Source organism: Gymnogyps californianus, chromosome 25 (genome assembly GCF_018139145.2).
Source record: "Gymnogyps californianus isolate 813 chromosome 25, ASM1813914v2, whole genome shotgun sequence".
In the NCBI taxonomy this organism is placed as follows: domain Eukaryota; kingdom Metazoa; phylum Chordata; class Aves; order Accipitriformes; family Cathartidae; genus Gymnogyps; species Gymnogyps californianus.
This window is the reverse complement of record NC_059495.1, coordinates 7,004,246-7,022,690: the sequence shown is the minus strand read 5'-3', so window position 1 is coordinate 7,022,690 and position 18,445 is coordinate 7,004,246. Positions and strand designations below refer to the sequence as shown.

The window sequence follows — 18,445 nt, the reverse complement described above, 5'->3', positions numbered from 1 at the left end:
ACGTTTGCTTCAAAACTAAAGGAAACTCGCGGGGAAAACGCACGGGGGAGAGATGCAAACCCGTGTTAGCTGCCCCTCAACGAAAACAAGAGGAAGAGGGTTTTGTTAACACAATAGTAAGCCCTCGGGGTTCCTCTTCAGCTACGTGTTTTGTGTAATTCACACGTGGAAACGTGAGAAAAGAATGAAAAATGACTTTGAAATGTGATCTGATTCGGTCACTAGCTAGCTCGGTTGTGAGTGTGCAGAAAGAGTTGTTCACGTCCCCACAGAATAATGAGATTAAGGCTTGCAAACGGCATTTTTAACCCCGATGCACGCGATTTTTTTAAAAGCCATTTAAAAATACGCTGATTATTTTTTTTTTCCGATTCCCTCTCTCTTCTACACACCTCGCAAGTCTCCCCTGCCGCTTTGATTTTTCCTTCCATCGGAAGTTATCTTCTCCCTAAAATCCCTGTCCCTTTACCTTGCCTAGGAAACTGTTTCTCTTAGCGCAAACAACAACAACAATTATAATAATAACAAAGAATCCGAAGAATTTCTATATTAAAAAGTGGCTCTGGCGAGGTCCCTGGTCACTGGGTACAGGTCTGAGTCTGTTTTCCTTGGAAATTGGGAGGAATGCTAAACGCCTCGTCTACCAGAGAGTAAATTGTGTGCGGAGCTCTAGGCACGGCTCCCAAGTTGCCCTTTCACCCCTTCACTTTATATGTTCCTCTTATTAAGGAGAAAAATGTTTCAATATGTTGGAATTTGGGGCAAAGCCGGGAAGGAGAGAAAGAGAATAGAGAGTGGAAGGACATTTTCCAAATAGTTTTGGTAACCCTTCTGAGGGTTACATTTAAAATTGATGTCGTACTAAAATCCCTGAAAGTTTCTTCCCCAGGTTAGCGCAAAATATTATCTGCGAACCCTTCTGAGATGACAACATGCACCAGAAACGTGATCCTGTGGGGGGGAAAAAATATCCCTGAATTGAAGATGTGTTTCCCTTCCCTCCCTAAATGCGTTACTATTTGATAGGGTATTATTAACTAGCTAAAAGGATCTGGAGGTTTCGGCTTGCAGAGAGAGAGGCTGAATTCTTGATCCAATAGAGAGAATAATTTCGAGACGATTTCATCTCCCCTTTCCAGCCGTGTGCATCTGCAGCGTCGTCTGTCATATTTTCAGTTCTGCTTCAGGGGGAAATGGGTTGACTATTTTCAAGGTAAGAGTCAGGGAAAAAAGCTCAAAGTAAGGAACGATGATTTAAAAACGGATATTTGAAACTTCCTTATTTAAAAAGGGGATTTAAAGTAGCACTTGAGCTCCACTCAGCGTCTCTTTTCGGCTTGACTCCTCAGCAATATTTTTTAAAGAAAGAAAGTTGTGAAATTTTTTTTCTTTTTTTTTTTCTTTTTTTTTTTTTTTGTTCTTTAAAGTTGTGAGTAGCAGCCAGGCGGGCTCATTGGGCGAAGATGCCACATAGCCATGATTAATCTGAGGGAGCAGCTGAAATATTGATAAGGGGGAAAACGGAAATCAAATGAAAAGTAGAGGGCATAGAAGAGAGGGAAAGGAAAGCACGTCCTGGAGCTGCGAGCATTACAGAAGCCCCCTGAGGAAATGCCTGGTTGATGCAGCCTGTCTGGATGGGCTGGGAATTTTAACTTCAGCGCTGCTTTGGATCTAACAAGTTTAATCTCTCCTCTTTGCAAAACTGCAGCGGCAGGGTAGTAATCCAGAACTGGTGGGGAGTTTTGTTTTTGGTCTCAACCTGGATCTTTACAAACTGGTCTGCCACTGGTTGAGGGGAAAGGGTATAAAAGGTGAGTCATTTAAATAATAGTAATAAGAATAAGCAAGAGGCGAATCTAAAAGTAGTTTAAGAGGCCCTTTTATATTGCGGCTGATGCTGGCAGGGCAATACGATTGATAAATAATCCACAGCAGACTTCTTAAGACTGGCTCCAAATATGCAGATGTATTTACTTATATGAACATGCGTAATTATAAGAGGGAAGTAATCGGGGGTGGGGGGAGCGCTAATCAGGGGTAAAGAGGGGAGCAGGGGAAACTGATATGTGAATCCTTGACCCTAGAAAATTTACTGGCTAAGCAAAATTACCTTGTCCCTCAACTCTGTCTACCCCCACCCCCCGTTGCAAGTTCAGAAGCAAAAGAAACTGGAATGTGTTAGGAGGGAGGACGACAGAAAAAAGAATTGTACTTATCAGAAACACATTGTCGATTTTATAATCAGTTGCCCTTCTGTGCCAGCTGGCTGGGTAATAAATGCTTTAAAAATCAATAAGGGGGGGGGGGGGGGGGTGTGTCCGTGCAGATAGCGAACTTTTATTTTGCAGAGTTGTGGGCTGTGGGGTTTTTGCTTTCTCCCCCCCCCCCCCTTTTATTTTTTTTTTAATATATCAGCAGATGTTTCAAAGCAAGCCAGTGGCGCTGGCTTTGGGGGCACGGAGGTGTTTCCCTGGCTGTTTGGCATTGCTGGGGGCGAGGAAGGGCGCTCACCGGGGCTTTCACCGGCGGGGTGGCAGCCCCCGAGATTAGGGAGCAGACAGCTCCAGCGCGGCGCGGGCTTCTTCATTAATCAAACGAAGGATATTTCGTGATTAACCAGCGGTGTCTGGGTTGCATTAGATCTGGACAAACTGAACTAGCTGCAGAGTTAGGACCCCACAGCTTTTCCTGAAGAGCTTGCAAAAAACCAAAACAACAACAAAAAAACTAAACCAAAACAAACAACCCAGGTGTATTGACCACTTGTGCGCAACTCTTTATGCGTATTTCTAATTCCGTAGTATGATTTTTCTACAGCAAATTCTGGGTAAATATCTAACTTTTCCCTTCCCACCCCGGGGAAATGGGACCGTCAGAACAGCAGCACTCGCAAGCTGCGTGGTTAGGGCGGGGGGGGGGGGGGGGGGGGGGGGGGGGGGGGGGGGGGGGGGGGCCGTGCTTCTTAACGATGCACTAATTACAGTAAGCTAATCGCTTTCTGGCGCTTTCCAAGGGGACTAAAGATCCTGAGAGGAGCGGGTAGAAAAAATAGTTGTCGGATATTTTAGTGACTGCAGATTTATTTTCCCACACACCATTACATTTTTCACGACCGTTGTTAATCTCTGCATCACTGTAGTGATGACTTGGGGGGGTTGGAGGGGAGAGGCAAAAAGTCCTGTTCATCAGGAGATCATCAGGTCTTAGAAGTACAGAAAAACAGATGTACTGCATTGATGCAAGCCTGAGATAAAGCTCCGCTATGTTTGACTGACTAACGGCACTATCCGAAATAGAAGGGCTGAGATTGACAACCCTGGGGGTTTTTTTATTGCTATTTGGAATGATACTTCCGTTCGCTATTTTTTTTTTTAATTTATTGTTTAATTATTATTGGTGAGAAAGGTTCTTTAAATCAATAGAGGCCGGCAGGTTAATGGCTCGGAATGGTTTCAATGAGTCAGGAAAGGCAACTGCCCTTCATTTAGCCAAGTGAAACCCTTGGATACAAGTCAATAGGGTTAACTAGTCTCGACATGAAAACATGAGTATTTCAGCTGGCTTTTAATTGTTGGCTAAGAAATTCAGTTAATCAAATGTCAAACATTTCCCTCTGCTGTGGTCAAAAGTGAAGAAGGCTCTTTTCCTGAGGAGGGGGGGGTGAATCCAAAAGCAAAACCAAACTGTTGTTGAAGCATAGAAATAAAACCCTGCTTTATGAAGTTCTGTCTGTTACTTGACTTTTGTTTACTGTGGTGGACGTTTTTCTGTGTCCTTTAAAAGGTATACTTAAATGCTTGATCACTTCTCTTTAAATTTTATTTCTAATTTTACTTTTTATACAATGCTTTGTTTCTTTACTTTTCTATATACTTTTTTTTTTAATTTCAGGTCAATTTCAGGACCTTTAAATATATCTATTAAACAAGTAAGGATGTTTCAGACTGTACCAGACACTTCGTCTTACGTCAAGGTAAGACATGACAGCATCTTTAAACAGGTAATGTCAAAAATTACAATCCTCCAAAATTCACAATCCTTTGTATTAGTTGAAAATCTTGTTCCCATTCTCACTGAATTTAGCAGGAAAAAAAATCCCTCTACCTTCAGTGAGAGAGGGGTTAGAGTCTCAAGTATCACAGTTATCATTCTGGAAATATGCAGGGTTGAGTCAAAAGTTGTATCATCAGGGACCAACAATACGTTAAAGTGCTCTTGGCTTTTGTAATGCATTGATGCCTGGTTTGATGGGTTATACTATAACTAGTATTATAGTAAGGGTGCCCTGAATTATATTATAGTAGTGGTTTGTTGCTCCGAAACCAATATGATGGTGGTGGTGTGCTACTGACGTTATATCATAGTGGTTTCCTAAATTGGCTTCCAATTTTCTGATTTCCTAGATACCATTTAGACTTGAACCAGAGCTAAATTTCATTTAATATCGCTCTGCTTCTCTGCTGCGCCAACTACTGAATTCAATATGCAAGATGATATGTGAAGTTATGTTTTTTGAAAGGTACATTTCAAAATGGATTTAGAGGGGGAAAAATATTTAATGAGCTAAACCAAAACATCTCTTTCAGTTACTGAAGAAATGGATTGTCACACCAGGCAACGCTATATAATACTGGGATTTCTTTCACAGTGTTACTTATGGTTTTCCTTGAGCAATGCTGCCATACAATTTAGTAGGCAAACTGACTTCAGTTGTTTTACTGATAATGGCTAATGCCAGATGCTACTAGATCTTGCACTCTAAATAGTTGTTTGTGTATCTTTTAAGTAAAAAAAAAAAGGATCTTAGAATGTATTTTGATGGGCCACTTCTGCCTCTTTCTTTTTCATAAGATTAAAAAAAATGCCAAAGAAGGGTTGGCACAGCCTTGTCCCTTTATAACTCAATTGAGTACTATATTATATTTGACATCATATAGGTTTTTTTCCACAACAGTTCCCAAGAATGTAAATAAACCAAGCCTGGGACATCTGGGTTACACGTTTAAGGCAAACCCTGCATGCAACAGCACTTAGGGAAAATCTAAAACACAAGCCTCTTCTCTCCCAGGCTGAAGAAACACAGAAGGGTGTTAACTAGAGCTGGGTGGATAATTTGTAATGAATAATTTATTACAGGAATTTAGTCTCTTCCCCCCCTCCCCCCCCAGTCAATGATCTATGTGCCAATTGTGTTTTTCATGTACATACACATTATTGGAAATGATTCACTGAATGATTTCTGTATATAATCCCTAGGCTACGGCTCATTTTGCATGCAGTTTGTTAAGAGTATTAGTATTTGAAATGTAAGGTTGGTGGGATGACTCCTGGGTCATGTGGCATTACTTGTATTCCTTGATTGGGTGAACTTGTGCAGCTCTCTGGACCAGGTTTCTAGAGCAAATCTGACCAGGAATGGTCAAGATTCCACATTCAGTTGATATCCGCCAAAATCACACTCCTAACTCGACGTTTTAGGGAATGTTGGTGATTTAATTTTGCTTATTAAATTCGTATAGCTTTGGACCAGATTCTGGAAGAACAGAAACTCTGTGGAAAACAAATGAAATTCAAGTCTCACAAAAGCAAATTCACTCAAAGTTCAAGTAAAGAAACATGTTACACAGTCTGTGCCCAGCTTTAGCACTAATTTCTCTTTGGAGTTCCTGTATGTGGGAAATGATCTGAGATGTGTTCTGTTTACAATGAAGAGATGAAGGCCCTTTGACATCCTATATTACGGTATCATTGCCTTTTGTTGTGAGGCTAGATCCAGCTGCCGCTCCAGTTAGTAGCAAAATTCCTTTTGAATTAAGTGGAACCAAGATCCAGGCCTAAATAATTTAACATTCCAGCAGGATTGAGTGAGTCTGTCCGTAACTGTGGCGGGATAGCCTTCTCATTAAGTACAATCCTGCAGGCAAAGTGCTTGGACAAAGTTCTCTTCACATAAGTATGTGTTTTATCCACCAGGAAGAACTCCGCAGGCTGGACTTATATGCAGTGTTTCAGCAGTGGAGGGATAAGTGAGCTGTGTGATGCTGAACTCTCTGCCTTTTATTACAACCCTTCATCATCAGCTGCCATTATTTTGGGCAAGGACCTTGTCTTTGGTATTTTGTCTGTAAAGCTTCATTCACACCAGTGTCATTGGGGAAATGACTTGTTCCTGTGCTTAAAAAACTCAACAGGATTTTGACAGAAGTCTCTTAAGACTGATCCAAAGTCTTCTGAAGACAAAGGAAATATCTCCCATTGACTCTTAAAGGTTTTAAGTTGGGCAGCTCAGTACCAGCGGTGCAAAACGGTACCTGGGTAGCTCATTCAGACCGGTGAGGCTGCTCATAAATGTAGGAATGTGGTTAAATTCAGGAGAATTAGAACCTTAAACACACGGGTTAGGTCAATCTCTGGCCCCTCTGAGTTTGGTGACAGTTTCCTCTGACTCGAAGGCATCCAGAGCCAACAGAGAGATTCTGACGGTGACTGGCTTATTTGTGGAAGAGGTGGGATTGACTAATGATCTAGGTAGATAGTTGGGAAAGGTGAGTACAGATCCAAGCCCTGACGGAGTAGGCTTGGTGTTCCTGAGCAAGACACTTCAACTCTCTGTTCCTCCATTTCTCCATCTTTAAAGTGTGGATGGAATTGCTGTGTAAGAACAAGGCACTGTTCAGATTTAGACAGCACCTGCCTTCTCTTTCCTGCTTCCCCACACTGATCTTTGAGGACTTCCCAAGTTGTGGTGAGCAAGAAGTTTGAAAAGCAGGAGGTTGAGTTCCAAGTCTTCTCTCTTCCCAGGTCTTTTTTAAATTATTTTCTTTCATGTCATTCCTTCTCCAGAAAAAGTTATTTGCTTGTCTTGTGGGAGGGAGAAGTATTTTATTTATTACTTTCATGGGATCTCAGCTGATGATGTGTACACTACCCCCATTACACAGCAGAAAAAGCAAGACTGAGATCAATGTCTTCTATAAATCCTCTTCAACAAATGCACCGTGTATATAAACTTTATGTTTATTCTGTGCCTTGTACAGAAAAATGACTCGTCTCTATATGTTGTAACCGAGAGGGGGTTGCTAGCAGGGTGTTCCACAGGAGCTCCCAGGAGGAACAAATTTGCTGCCAGGGCTACCTGGGGTACAAAATAGCCCATGACCACCTTCAGGCCACACTGTTTTTCTTGTCATGGCTTTCAAAATGCAGAAGGGGAGGGGTAGGGCTGGAGGAGGAAGAGGAGGATTTCATTTTTAAAATGGTTTGTTTTAACAAGGATGGTTTATGTTGAGTCATACTGGCAAAGTTCAGCTTCTCGGTGTTGTAACCTTGATTTACATCACAACCACATAGGATGTATGGATCTGTATCTAAAGCACTGTTAAAAGATCCTATATAACCTCATGACAGGACTACCCAATCTTCTCTCTCATACACACTTCTTGTACGCGCCTTAACGTGATAGAGGGGTAGGAAATATAAAAATAAATATTAAAAAATCATTTTGATCCTTACTGGTTTATTCTACATAACTGATAAAGTATTTCTATTCCTCATACCATTATGGGACTTACTGATCTACAAGTACTTAATAATTTACAGTATATCGGAGGGTGCTAATCTCATCTAAACATGAGTACTTGACTTTAGAGAATGAAACATGTAATATAATTGGGAAATTAAATTTTAAAAGACAGCACTGGAATCCTGACTGTAAGGATATGGAAAGAATTAGGGCTATAAGCAAAGCAACATGACCTCTGAATACTGAATTTTTAATTATTACCATTGCCACAAGCTACTCCGGGCCACAGCAGTCTTCGCTCCCCTTCTGCACTGCCAGTTTGTGGTTTAATATGTGTGTAAAGGCGGTACAAGAATGATTTTTGGGGGGTGTTATTCACCCGCGCTTTTCTTATGCCTTTCGGCAACATCGAAACGCTTATCTCTTCCATCGCTCCCCTCCTCGCACAGAGAAAAGTCATTGCTTCTGCTTTCGGTTCCCCAGCTTCTAAACACAGCTCCTGCTCTGCCCTCTCCAAGGCAGCGCCTGAAGCTCTCGGGGCTCTGCGGAGCATCCCTGGGCCGGGGTGAACCTCCCGGGGCCGGGCTGAACCTCCCTTCTCCTGGAGCCCCTTTTCCAGGTTACCAGCCCTGCCAGCTTGAGGCAGGACCCGCTGGGTTAAGTCCCTTGGCCTGTGCAGGAGAAGAAGTCAAAGGAGAGGGCAGTAATGCTCCCCATCACACGGGAGCGGGTATCCCGGCATCACCCCTGCTTTTCCCTTCCTTTCCTCTGCCCCGCCTGGGGCTGATATTTAAAACAGTCTCCCTAGGGGGGATATTTAAGGCAGTTCCCCAGAAACAGCTCAGGTACCGCGCTGGGACGCCTTGGACCCGCGCAAACCCGGCGCCCTTGGGGGAGGCAGCCCGTTCGCTCCCCACTCCGACCCCCGGGGGAGTTTTGGGGAACAGCCACAAAGCAACTGCATGCTCCCTGTGCAGAAAATGGTCTCCAGCCCACACCTCTGAACGGGCGCGAAGATGGACTTTCCTCCGGGAAGAAACCACCGTGCAAGCGCGGAACTTCCCGCTTTAAAAATGGATTTCATGTAGCCATAACGTTTGTGGTACCGTACAAAGAAGCATATTCATGGAGGCAAAATAGTCCGGGTGGCTGGAAACAATATTTGGTTTGTTCTTGCTTTCACTCTGCCTGGAAAGTTTACAGAAGCCCTAAAGAGAGAGAGTTTTTAATTTTTTTTTTTTTTTAAGGACAAAACAGTGAGATTTTCCTTGGAGCGGGCAATACGAAGGCTACTGACAAACCCTGACACGGACACGTTACCTTTCCCGCTGAACAGTAGCAGCCAGAGGCTGCTCGGGGACATGTTGCGAGGAAAGAATATCCCGTTATTTCATTTTTTTTTGCAACAGAAATCTCTCAGCGGAGATGATGCCTGACGAATCAACCGAGGGGAAGGCGCTGCAGAGGGACCTGTGCCCGGGTCATCCCACAGGTGCTCAGGGATGCACGGATGCTCGCAATGCGGCTGGGTGGAGCAGACAGAAACCTGCACCACGCTCTTAAGAACAGCTAGAGAGCCTTAGCCTGGCAGAAAAGGGAAAATCAAAGCCTTCATGGACTGTTTTTTCCCCAGTTCAGGTAGCGTTGCTCCTACTGAGAGCATCCTCTTGCGCATTATCCGTTTCTGCCTCTTTTTTTTTTTTTTTTTTTCCTTTTTCTTTTTTCTTCCCACCCCCAATTCCTGGCGTCCTGCGGAATTTCAGTTCCTCCCACCTGGGCTCGGGAGGACGGGACCAGGCACCTCCAGAGAAGATGGGAATCGCAGTAGCTTTGTCGGCAGGGGTAGAGTGGGCAGAAGTTGCTGTGAACTCTTACGTCATTCTCACACTTCGTGATGATTAATTTACGTATATACCGAATCGTTTTCCTTTTTTTTTTTTTTTTTTTGACGCTCATTTCTCGAGGCAGAAACGCTGCTAAATTGTTAGACTTCAGCAAGTCGTTGATTAATGCCTTGTGACAACTCGGTGCTTAAGGATTTAGTTCTTATTTGCACCTACCTCTCTATTTTAAAGAGAAAAATCCCTTTCCATTTCCCGGTGCCCAGCGAATCCCGCCTGCCTTTTTTTCCCGTGCTCAACCCCAACGCTGCGTGGGGAAGGGCTGGCATTGTTTCTTCCCCGCTTTGCCTTCAAGACACGGTTTGAATTTAGGTCGAGAAGGTGGGAGAAACGTTGTTTCTCTCCTGGAAATGTAGCACGTTGGAGCTTTCTAAAATAAACCAGGCTCTCGGGCACAAGGGACAAGCTTTTACAGTGACTCCCGCCTTTAGACGGCAGCATTCAAGCAACCAACCCCCCTCCCCAACTCTGCGACCTTCTAATGGCTCCATTCTTTCACAATTTACAGAAAAACGCCCCCCTCCACCAATATGCTGGATCCAGGGAATTTTGTATTCCAGCGTTTCCTATGCTCTTCCAGCCCTGTGTTTAGGAAGAGAGGAGGTGTGGGGGGGGAAAGGGGAGCAAAAAGGGAAGAAAAAGAAAGTGAATGCTAAGGGGGAAAAATGCTTTAAATCTTTCCTGCAAATCTCCAAATATATGAAGTCTGAGGGAACAAATTCAAAGCAGGCACGGACGCCTGAAGAGAAGTTAGAGAGAAATATTCTGTTCCATTCAAGCGCATCAAGGGTCTAGCTGAAGTCTTGTTTGGCTAAGGTCAGACGAGACTGGGTTCTCCAATAAAAATAAATCTCAAATTAATTATGGCCTCAAGCGAGGGGCCAGACGTTTGGAGCTAGTGCACTGCAGTCTGTTTTTTTGGCCTTCAGTATTTTTGTTTTTTTGTGCCTTAGCTTTTCAATAATTGCGGGATGGGGGAGGAAGGGAGGGCGGGAGCTGTTTTATTGGGACATGGAGCTCAAATAAAACTAGCCAGGACACTGCTTACCCCACTCTTCGCCTAATTGCGATGCAGCTTCAAAGCTACTGCATCTTCTCCACACCACTTTTAAGACGTTATGTTTTACTTAGTACCGATTAGCAGTGAATAACTTTCCGGCTTCAAGTTCCCAAATCCCATGGGCTGTTCCTGTAGACCAAGAGGTAGGAGGGACCCGATCCTTCAGTTGTGGGGCTGGAAAACTCTACTGATTCCTTTTCCTTGCTGTAGCTGAAAAGCAGAGGTTCGCCCAATTAGTTTAGTTTAGAATTGGGATTCGTTTCTGGGGATCAAATCCCAGGGCTGTAGTTTGGGCTTTTTGCTTGTAAGAATGTGGGTTTAGAAAATAAACAAAACACGTTGCGTTTTTCATTCTGCAACGGGGTCGGTGCCAGAGGAAACTCAGACCCGGAAATTTTAAACGTTCGCTGAAGTTGGTGGAGATTTTCCCTCTAGCAAAGACTGGAGCAGAATAGACCCTGGCCTTCTGCAAATACAGCTCCGGGCAAAGCATGATGGTAAATATTGTAAATATGTTTATAGAGGATAGAATATGTAAGAAGTTATATGTATATATATAATATACACACACAATATACCTAACGCAAGGTGTGTGTGTATATATATATAACGATAGTTGAAAAAAAAGAGGACACTTTGTCACAGTTAGTGGGAAATGAGCCACTTTCTAGCGACAAAGTCAGGGCGTGGCTGCTGGTTTCTGGGGCTCCCCTCCCCTATTTACCGCGCTAGTTCAAAGCGACAGTCCCAGGCTGGAGCTTAACGAGAGCTCAGCTGATGCTGCTCGGGTAAGAGAGGGTGAAATAAGCCAATCCCCTTTCCCATCCTCCGAAAATAATATTTCTAACCTGCAACTGAGGCCCGGGAAAGTTTTCATTGTGTTTATTCCTGTAGAATAACTAGACGGTTTTAATTATGAAGTGATGATCACTAATCCCGCGTGAATTACAGACAGAAAATCCATATCTTTGAGGTTATGTTGTCCCGCGAAGGACTGTCATTGAACTACACCGAGGGGTTAACTCCTTTGATACTGGACGTGAAATAGTCCTGGGCCAAATTCCTCCCAGCGTGTCCTTATTAATTTCAATCGGATCACGCCAAACCCGGCGTTTTCACCTTCTCTGTGTGAGGCTGCAGTCGGTGTAACCCAATTATAAGGACGAGGAGAGGAGGTGGGGACATGCCAAGCGCTTGAGATCAATATTGAACTAATTAAAAACTTGGGTCGAGAATTTCGTTTCATTCATAAGCGGAGTGAAGAAAAAAAATAATAATTGAGGAGTAACTGATTTCTACCAGCCTGTCCCAATGTAAGCATTTGAAATCTTCCGTGGTTGCCAAGATCAAATGATTTTCCAGATGTCTGGTGGTAACCACATTAAACAGATCATAATTCCTTTACTGTATATACATATGCATCCAAAAGCTGAGCATCAGATTAAAAGTTGCGCACATTGATCAGCACCGTGCCCGGCGATGGCTTTGCTTTTCCCTGCCTGTCTTTGCTCCCTTCCTCTCAAACAGTTAAATACCCAAAGTCACTGAACAATCACCTAGGATGATTCAGAGCTTGGCGCACGCAGTTTATGAATATTCCAGCCTCTTCCAAAAAGTTTAAGATAACTTCAAGGGTGGGTTTTTCTTTTTTTTTTTTTTTCTTTTTTAGGGAGGGAGAAAAAAAAGAAAAGATGAAGCAAAGGTTCTATTGTTACATTATTTGGGAGGAAAATAGTAGATTGTTCGGCTTGTCTGTTATAATGTTTAACAACTCCGCTCGTTACCTTATCTCTTGGACTTTTCGCAAATCTTATTTTAGACCAAACACAAGAGGTAAAGCAGGGATCAACCCTGATGGACCCGATCTAACAAGTGACCCGAAGAGGCTTCATTTCGAGTGCAAAAATGCTCAGACATGCAAAATAAGCCCCTGGGGATCACGGTGCCCGTCTGGCAATAAAATGCAGAGTTGGGCTCCTAAAATATCTCTATGTGGGACGGAGGGGGGGGGCTCTGTTTGACATCTTCCAGCCTTTGGGAGGACCGGGGATCCGCTGCGGGTGCCGGACTTGTTTGTCTCTTCAGCCCGGAGCTGAGGAAAGGGTGTTTTGCAAATGTTGGGCTCCTCTCCCATAAGCTGGGCACGTTTTCAGGTGGTTTCTCCCTGCCGCTCTCAGCTCCCCGGCTCTCCCCCACCGCCAGCCCGTCCAAGACCTGTCGGTCACGCAGCCTAAAACCAAAATGCTCTGTGAGGTCCGTGGATGACAGAGGCTCCTTCCAGGGTATTTTTTTTTTTTTCCCCTTCCTTTCGCGGTTAAGATCCTCAGCCTGTCCTCTCCCTCACCCCCCACCCCCGTTGTTTTTCGGGGCTGGTAGAGAGTGTTGTCTAGAGAGGAAACCATTTGGGTTTTGAAAGGATGCGTTTCACTCTTCCCTTTAACCTCTTGCTTTTCTGGTTGCTGCAGCCTGCCATGTGGTAACGCTGAAGGGGGAGTGGAGAAGAGAGTATTTGCGGGGCGGGGGGGGGGGGGGGGGGGAACAGAGGGCAGGGAAAAAGAAAGAGTGATGAGGAAAGCAAAGGGTTAACCGTGATTTCTTTTAATTGAACTCCAGTTCTTGTGGCCCTAGGCAAGGGGGGACCTGACCCCGCTAGCAGCATCCAGATGTGCTGCTCTCCGGGGACCCCAGCGCAGACCCCTGGATTGTAAAGCAGACAGGGGGAGGACGGGGGTGGGGGGAGAGGGAAGGCGGTCGGGCTGTCCCCTCTGCTCCCCCGCCCCCGCCTCCCCTTCACCTCCTGGCTGCAGACGGCCTCAGTCGCTGGCAAGCAGCAAGCCAAAACCTCCAGGTCTGGTCACGTTCAGTCCCGTGTCTGCATCTGAACTAAAAAATTGTAGCTGAATTGATGAGGCTAATTTCAGGGGAGGGGGGAGAGAGGGGAGGGAGGGGCAAGGGGGATCTACAGCTCTCTCCTGCCAGCTTCGGTCTTGGAGAAATAAAGTATTAATAAGGCATCTCTGCCGCAGCCGAATAGAAAACACTAGTGGCATTATTGCATTTCCCTTTTGGAAGGGGCGGGTGCAGAATAACTTTGGATATAATTTTGATCCCCCCCCTTCCCCCCCCCCTCCCGTGGTTGGACTAAAGACAGGGGGAAACAAAAAGACTGGACACAACTGGCACTGGACAAGGTAATCCTCTCCACCGAGAGATCTGACGTGCAGGAGTGTCCTCCTGCCTTGACACTTTTCTTTCTTGGCTTCACCCTCCTTTAATTCCACCCTCTGCTCTTTTCCTCGGGCTGCAGCAGTTTGCAGAAGTGGGGAATAAAGGACGCCCAAAGTGTTGCATGATGTGTTCCGCTGTTAGCTGCTTGTTATTTTTGCAAGGGAGGGGGGGAAGCGGGTGAGCTGGACAGGCGGGTATTGTCTCCTTTCCTCGGGTCCTTTGAAGGGTTTCAGCTTTTCCCGGAAAAAGGAAAGCGCGTTTCTTTTCTGGTGATCGCTCCCGTTTGAATGAAAGAGAGAATTGCACGTCAGGGGCTCGCCAGGTCTAAAATGAGATTTAAAGGCTGGTGGTTGGGTTTTTGCAGTGCCCATTCTGACACGGCATCCGGGAACGGAAAATTCAGCTGATCTGACAATTATTGTAATTTTTTGTCATTTTTAGGTTATAAAGTAGGTTCGGGTTTTTTTTCCCCTGTCTGAGTGGGGTTTTAACAGCTTAGCGAGAAACTTGCACTGTGAGAGGAGGCTGGGGCAAGCACTTCCAGCCCCTGAAGTGAAATGGATGGACTTCCATCCATCCCGGTGTCCTTGCTTCAGAGCCCGATATCCCAACCCTCGAGACGACTGGGAGTGAAGGGAAGGGGTGAAAGTGGAAAAGAGCCTCCACTTCCCTGCAGCCCCATTTCCAGCCTGTGTTTAATTGCTGGAGTCGTTTGTCTGTCTTGCATTATTGCACTTACCGCTCATTTCTGGCAGGGACTGGACCCTCGTCTCACGCTCCTTGCTGGGAGGCGTGAAGGAGAGGGGCTGAATTATGTTTTAAATACGTTTTAATCTCCAGACTTTTTATTTTCTCTTTCTGCCTGCCGCGACCGAATTGTATTTACGGTTTTCTCCCCTTAATTTTTGCTTGACTGGAAAACGCATTAATAAAAAAATCTGTGGGAAGAGACGGAAATTCAGTGAGTCAGGCTAAAGCTGCTCCAGCCAAAAGAAAAAAAAAATGCAAAAAACATGTTAAACTAAACTGTGGGATGACACACGGCGCTCGCTAATACGGTCTGGGGTGCAAGGCAAGGTCTGCGTTGGACTGGCTACCCTAGCGACAAACAAGAGCTGACAGAGGTAGCTATTGTTCTGCCCCTTCTTATCTAAATGGAGCAAATATCCTGTATGTAAAATATATATATTTTCATCAAGAAGGCAGGACCAGTGGAGAGACGAAAGTTTCCTCCTCGAGTGACTTCACTTCCCAAAATTAGCAGAAAAAAACGTTTCATCCGGTTAACTGTCTCTTTTTCGCTCTGCTGCAACAACCAAAGTTAAAAAAAGAGAGACAGAGAGAGAGGGAGGGAGGGAGAGGGAGAGAGGAGGAGAGGGGATACAGAGAGAAAAGCAAAACCGCTGGAAGGGCAGGGAGAAAAGCGAGAAGAGAGAGAAGGATAAAAAACTTCAGGAGGCTTCGGTTGCAGGCTAAACCGGGTCAATGTGTGGAATATTGCTGGTACCGGCTGGAAGTTATTCTAGATGGACGGCACTATTAAGGTAAGGGGGGCAGGAGGGGCTGGGGGACCCCTCCAGTCGGGGGGGAGCTGGGAAGGGGTAGCGGGGGCTGGGGTTCGGCCCCGTCCCTTCGCCCCGGAGCGGCCGGTCTCTCCGCCGCTGCCGCCGCCGCAGCGTGTCGGGGCTCTCCCCTTCGCCTCCCCGGTGCCCGGGGGGCTTCGCAGCCGGCAGAGAACCGGCCGACCCGCTCGTACCCCGCTTGGCGGGGCGGTGCAGGGCCAGCCGGCTGCCTGCCCCCGCGGAGGGGGGCCGAGGAGGGGCCCCGGGGACCTGCCTGGCTCGGCGGGCTGCGGCGGAAAGGCAGTGACAGCTCCTGCCCCCGGGGTTCTGCGCCGCCCGGGGCTGCGAGGCGCCGCGGAGAGCGGGCGGTGGGGCGGGGAGGGAGGTGGGGGGCGGCTCGGGCCGGCGGCGAGCGCAGCTCGGAGGCGGCAGAGGCGAGAGTGGCTCCGAGTTGGCCCCAGATGTGTGCCCCTGGCTCTGATTTCCTCGCCCGGCCCTGCTTCAAATGCACGGCTGGTTCTGGTGGTCGCCCGTGCGTTTCCTTCAGCAGTTTTTTGGGGGGGAGAGAGCGAGGGACGGGGCGGTTTGGAGGAGAAACATCACCCTAGCTTGGGGCGAGGCAGGGGGAAGGGGAAGCAAAGAGTGTGGCAAAAAACCACGAACATAACCATCTCTGGTGGCCTTGAGCAACCGAGGACGCTGCTGGGACTTGGAGAGTGGTTCCCCCTCCTTTCCCCCCATCCAACTGGCCAGTCCTTCCGCCTCTGCAAAGACAAACCAAGCCTTTTCCAAGCACCTTGAGGTGGCTCACGCTGTTTCTCACAGCCTAGGCAGCAGAGGGTCGGCTTTCTTGCTTTGGGGGACCCTTGTGCAATTCTTACGGGCTCTTCTTGAGGGAGCGCTATAGCACAGAAGCAGCTCGAACAGAAGAGCCTTGAAGCGAGAGACACTGTGGGTGTGTTTGGGTTGGAGGATTTCGAAAGATGCTATCGCCTGGGTGGGGTGTTGATCTCTTCTTCTTAAAATTCGTCCTTTTTTTTTTTTTTTTTTTTTTGCTGACCTGGGGAGAAAGAAGCTGCAAACTGGCAGGAACTGAAACTTTCTCCCTTAGATTGCAGCTTGTGACAAGTGCACTGTTTGGAAGGGTCTCAAAAGAAGGGGGAGGGAAGGAGATGGGCAGGAAGAGAAAATGGAAAGAGGAAAGAAAGAGGGAACAAAAGGGTGAATGTTGGAAAGGAGGAGAGAAAGCAGGAGCGTTGAAAGTGCAAAATTTGGGAGGTATGGCAGGAATAAGACACGTTTCCCCCATCACCTCCTCAGATCTGTAGCAAAAGTAACCCAGGCCTCATTCAGGATACGTTTAGTGCACCACAACCTTCTTTGATTTGTGGAGCCCTAAATATTGTGCAGTGAAAGTGCAGAAATTTCCCATCTGTATGTTTGCTGTGGTGCACACATGGGCTCGCTTTTCTGCACAGGCCACGAGCCCCCCGCACCATCCTCTGAAAGGTGCTGAAGTATTCCCATGACCCACGTAGCTCATGGTGCCTACTGGGAGCTCCTCCTCTCCCCAGTCACCCCGTGTTGCAAAGTATTATTGCTAACCCCCCCTTCAGCCCCCCCGCTTTGGAGATGAGGAACTGTGACACTTGGCAGCTAGGCCTACAGTCACGTTGAAAAGGCTGTGGCGAAAGGGGGAACTCAGCCGCATCCCAGGTCACTGCCCCGGCTCCTGGATCTGCCCGCTGACTGCTCTGCAGCCTTTTCTTATATTATCCTGCTTCACTTGTAGTCCAGAAATAATTTGGCTATTCGAGCTAAGAGAGATGAGATTCAGATACACCAGAGTCTCCTCTTGGGTTCATTAACGGAGCAATTCCACGATCATCAGCAAGCTGCTGCAGGTCCCCATGTCCTATTTGCCACCTCCTATAATTTACCCCTTGTCTGTAGCATGCATCTAGATCAGTGCTCCTGTAGTGCCCTCAGGATTATCTGAGATTTCTTGCAAATTTTCTTACGGGAGAGAAAAAGACTGGGTTTCCAAGGAGTATCAGACACATGCATTGACAGGTTTGCTGCAGTTCACCACTAAAAGGAAGGGGTTAGGCCACCTTGCCTAGCTTGTCTCAGGTGAAGGGCAATGGGAGAGGATGTGGCTTGAGATGCTTAAATGTTTTTAATGTGCTGAGCTCTATATATAACCTGTGCTTCAGGGTAGGTTCTCTAAATTCTAGAACATAGTAAAGCAAACCTGTACTGTATCCAGAGGAAAGCAATTTAAAAGCAATCGTATCCTGAGGCCTGCTCTCCTGTAGGTTGTATACATCGCTTTCTCTCAAAGCTGTGCATTTGTGTTGGGAAGTAATATGGCGGAAAGATGTACAGAAGTGACTAGAGAGCAAGAAAAAAACAGAAAAAGGCTCTTTCGTTATCCAGAGCAAGAACACGGTGAGGGACCAGATGAAATCTGTGTATCGGCATGGTTAGGAAGCGCTTCCCTCTGTAAACTCAGAAATATACCTGTCTGTGTAGAAGAGAAGTGCTATGCAGCGCAGGATAGATACGGGAGAGGGCTATGCATTCCAGGTGATTTTCTTCAATTTAAACACAAGTGTTGTCTTCAATTTAAACAATACAAGTGACTGTTTTTTCAAGCCTATGCAAAACTATTCCATGGACTAATTGTTTTAATTGAGCCAAAGACTTTTAACTGCACACTTGGCACATGCAGAAGGAGTCTGAGTCCAGTCTACTTTAAAAATCTCTCCCTTCACCCTGTGATCCCCAGTACTGTGCCTGTACTTTCCTCTTGATCTTTTTATGCCATTCAGAAAGAGTTTCGATGACAGACTCTCTGACAGCTGGTTTTGCCTACGTGGAATAATTTAACTGCACACCTGCCCAACTGCAGGGTAACTTTGCAGTAAAGGGGTAAATCCACTGTAGCCTTGAGCTGTCCTAAGGGCTCACAATCACATGCTCCTGGGGAAACAGAGCATGGTCAGAGAATAAATGTGTTCAGGATGATCCTGGGCTACATTTGCATCCTCTGTGGACATTGTGAATTGAAGTTGTTTTCAGAGTTTTTTAACCCAAAGCTCAGGGAATTCCATGGATATAAACATATATTACGGGATCAGCTCAGGACTGTAAGTCATCTTTCCCC

The 18,445-nt window shown here is 46.2% G+C and overlaps 1 protein-coding gene across 4 annotated transcripts in view; it reads left to right on the top strand.

Annotated features, from left to right (window-relative positions):
• Positions 1–1,477: 1,477 nt before the first annotated feature.
• Positions 1,478–18,445, top strand: part of FLI1 (Fli-1 proto-oncogene, ETS transcription factor) — an 88,757-nt gene continuing 71,789 nt past the window's right edge. For 2 of the 4 annotated variants that reach the window (XM_050910972.1, XM_050910969.1), the window contains exons 1-2: positions 1,478–1,814; positions 3,895–3,976. In XM_050910972.1, coding sequence (XP_050766929.1) covers positions 3,938–3,976 — 39 coding nt within the window. In that variant the 5' untranslated portion in view covers positions 1,478–1,814; positions 3,895–3,937. Of the gene's footprint in view, positions 1,815–3,894; positions 4,004–15,127; positions 15,259–18,445 lie in introns of those variants that run through there. The other 2 variants (XM_050910971.1, XM_050910970.1) reach the window with 2 other exon arrangements.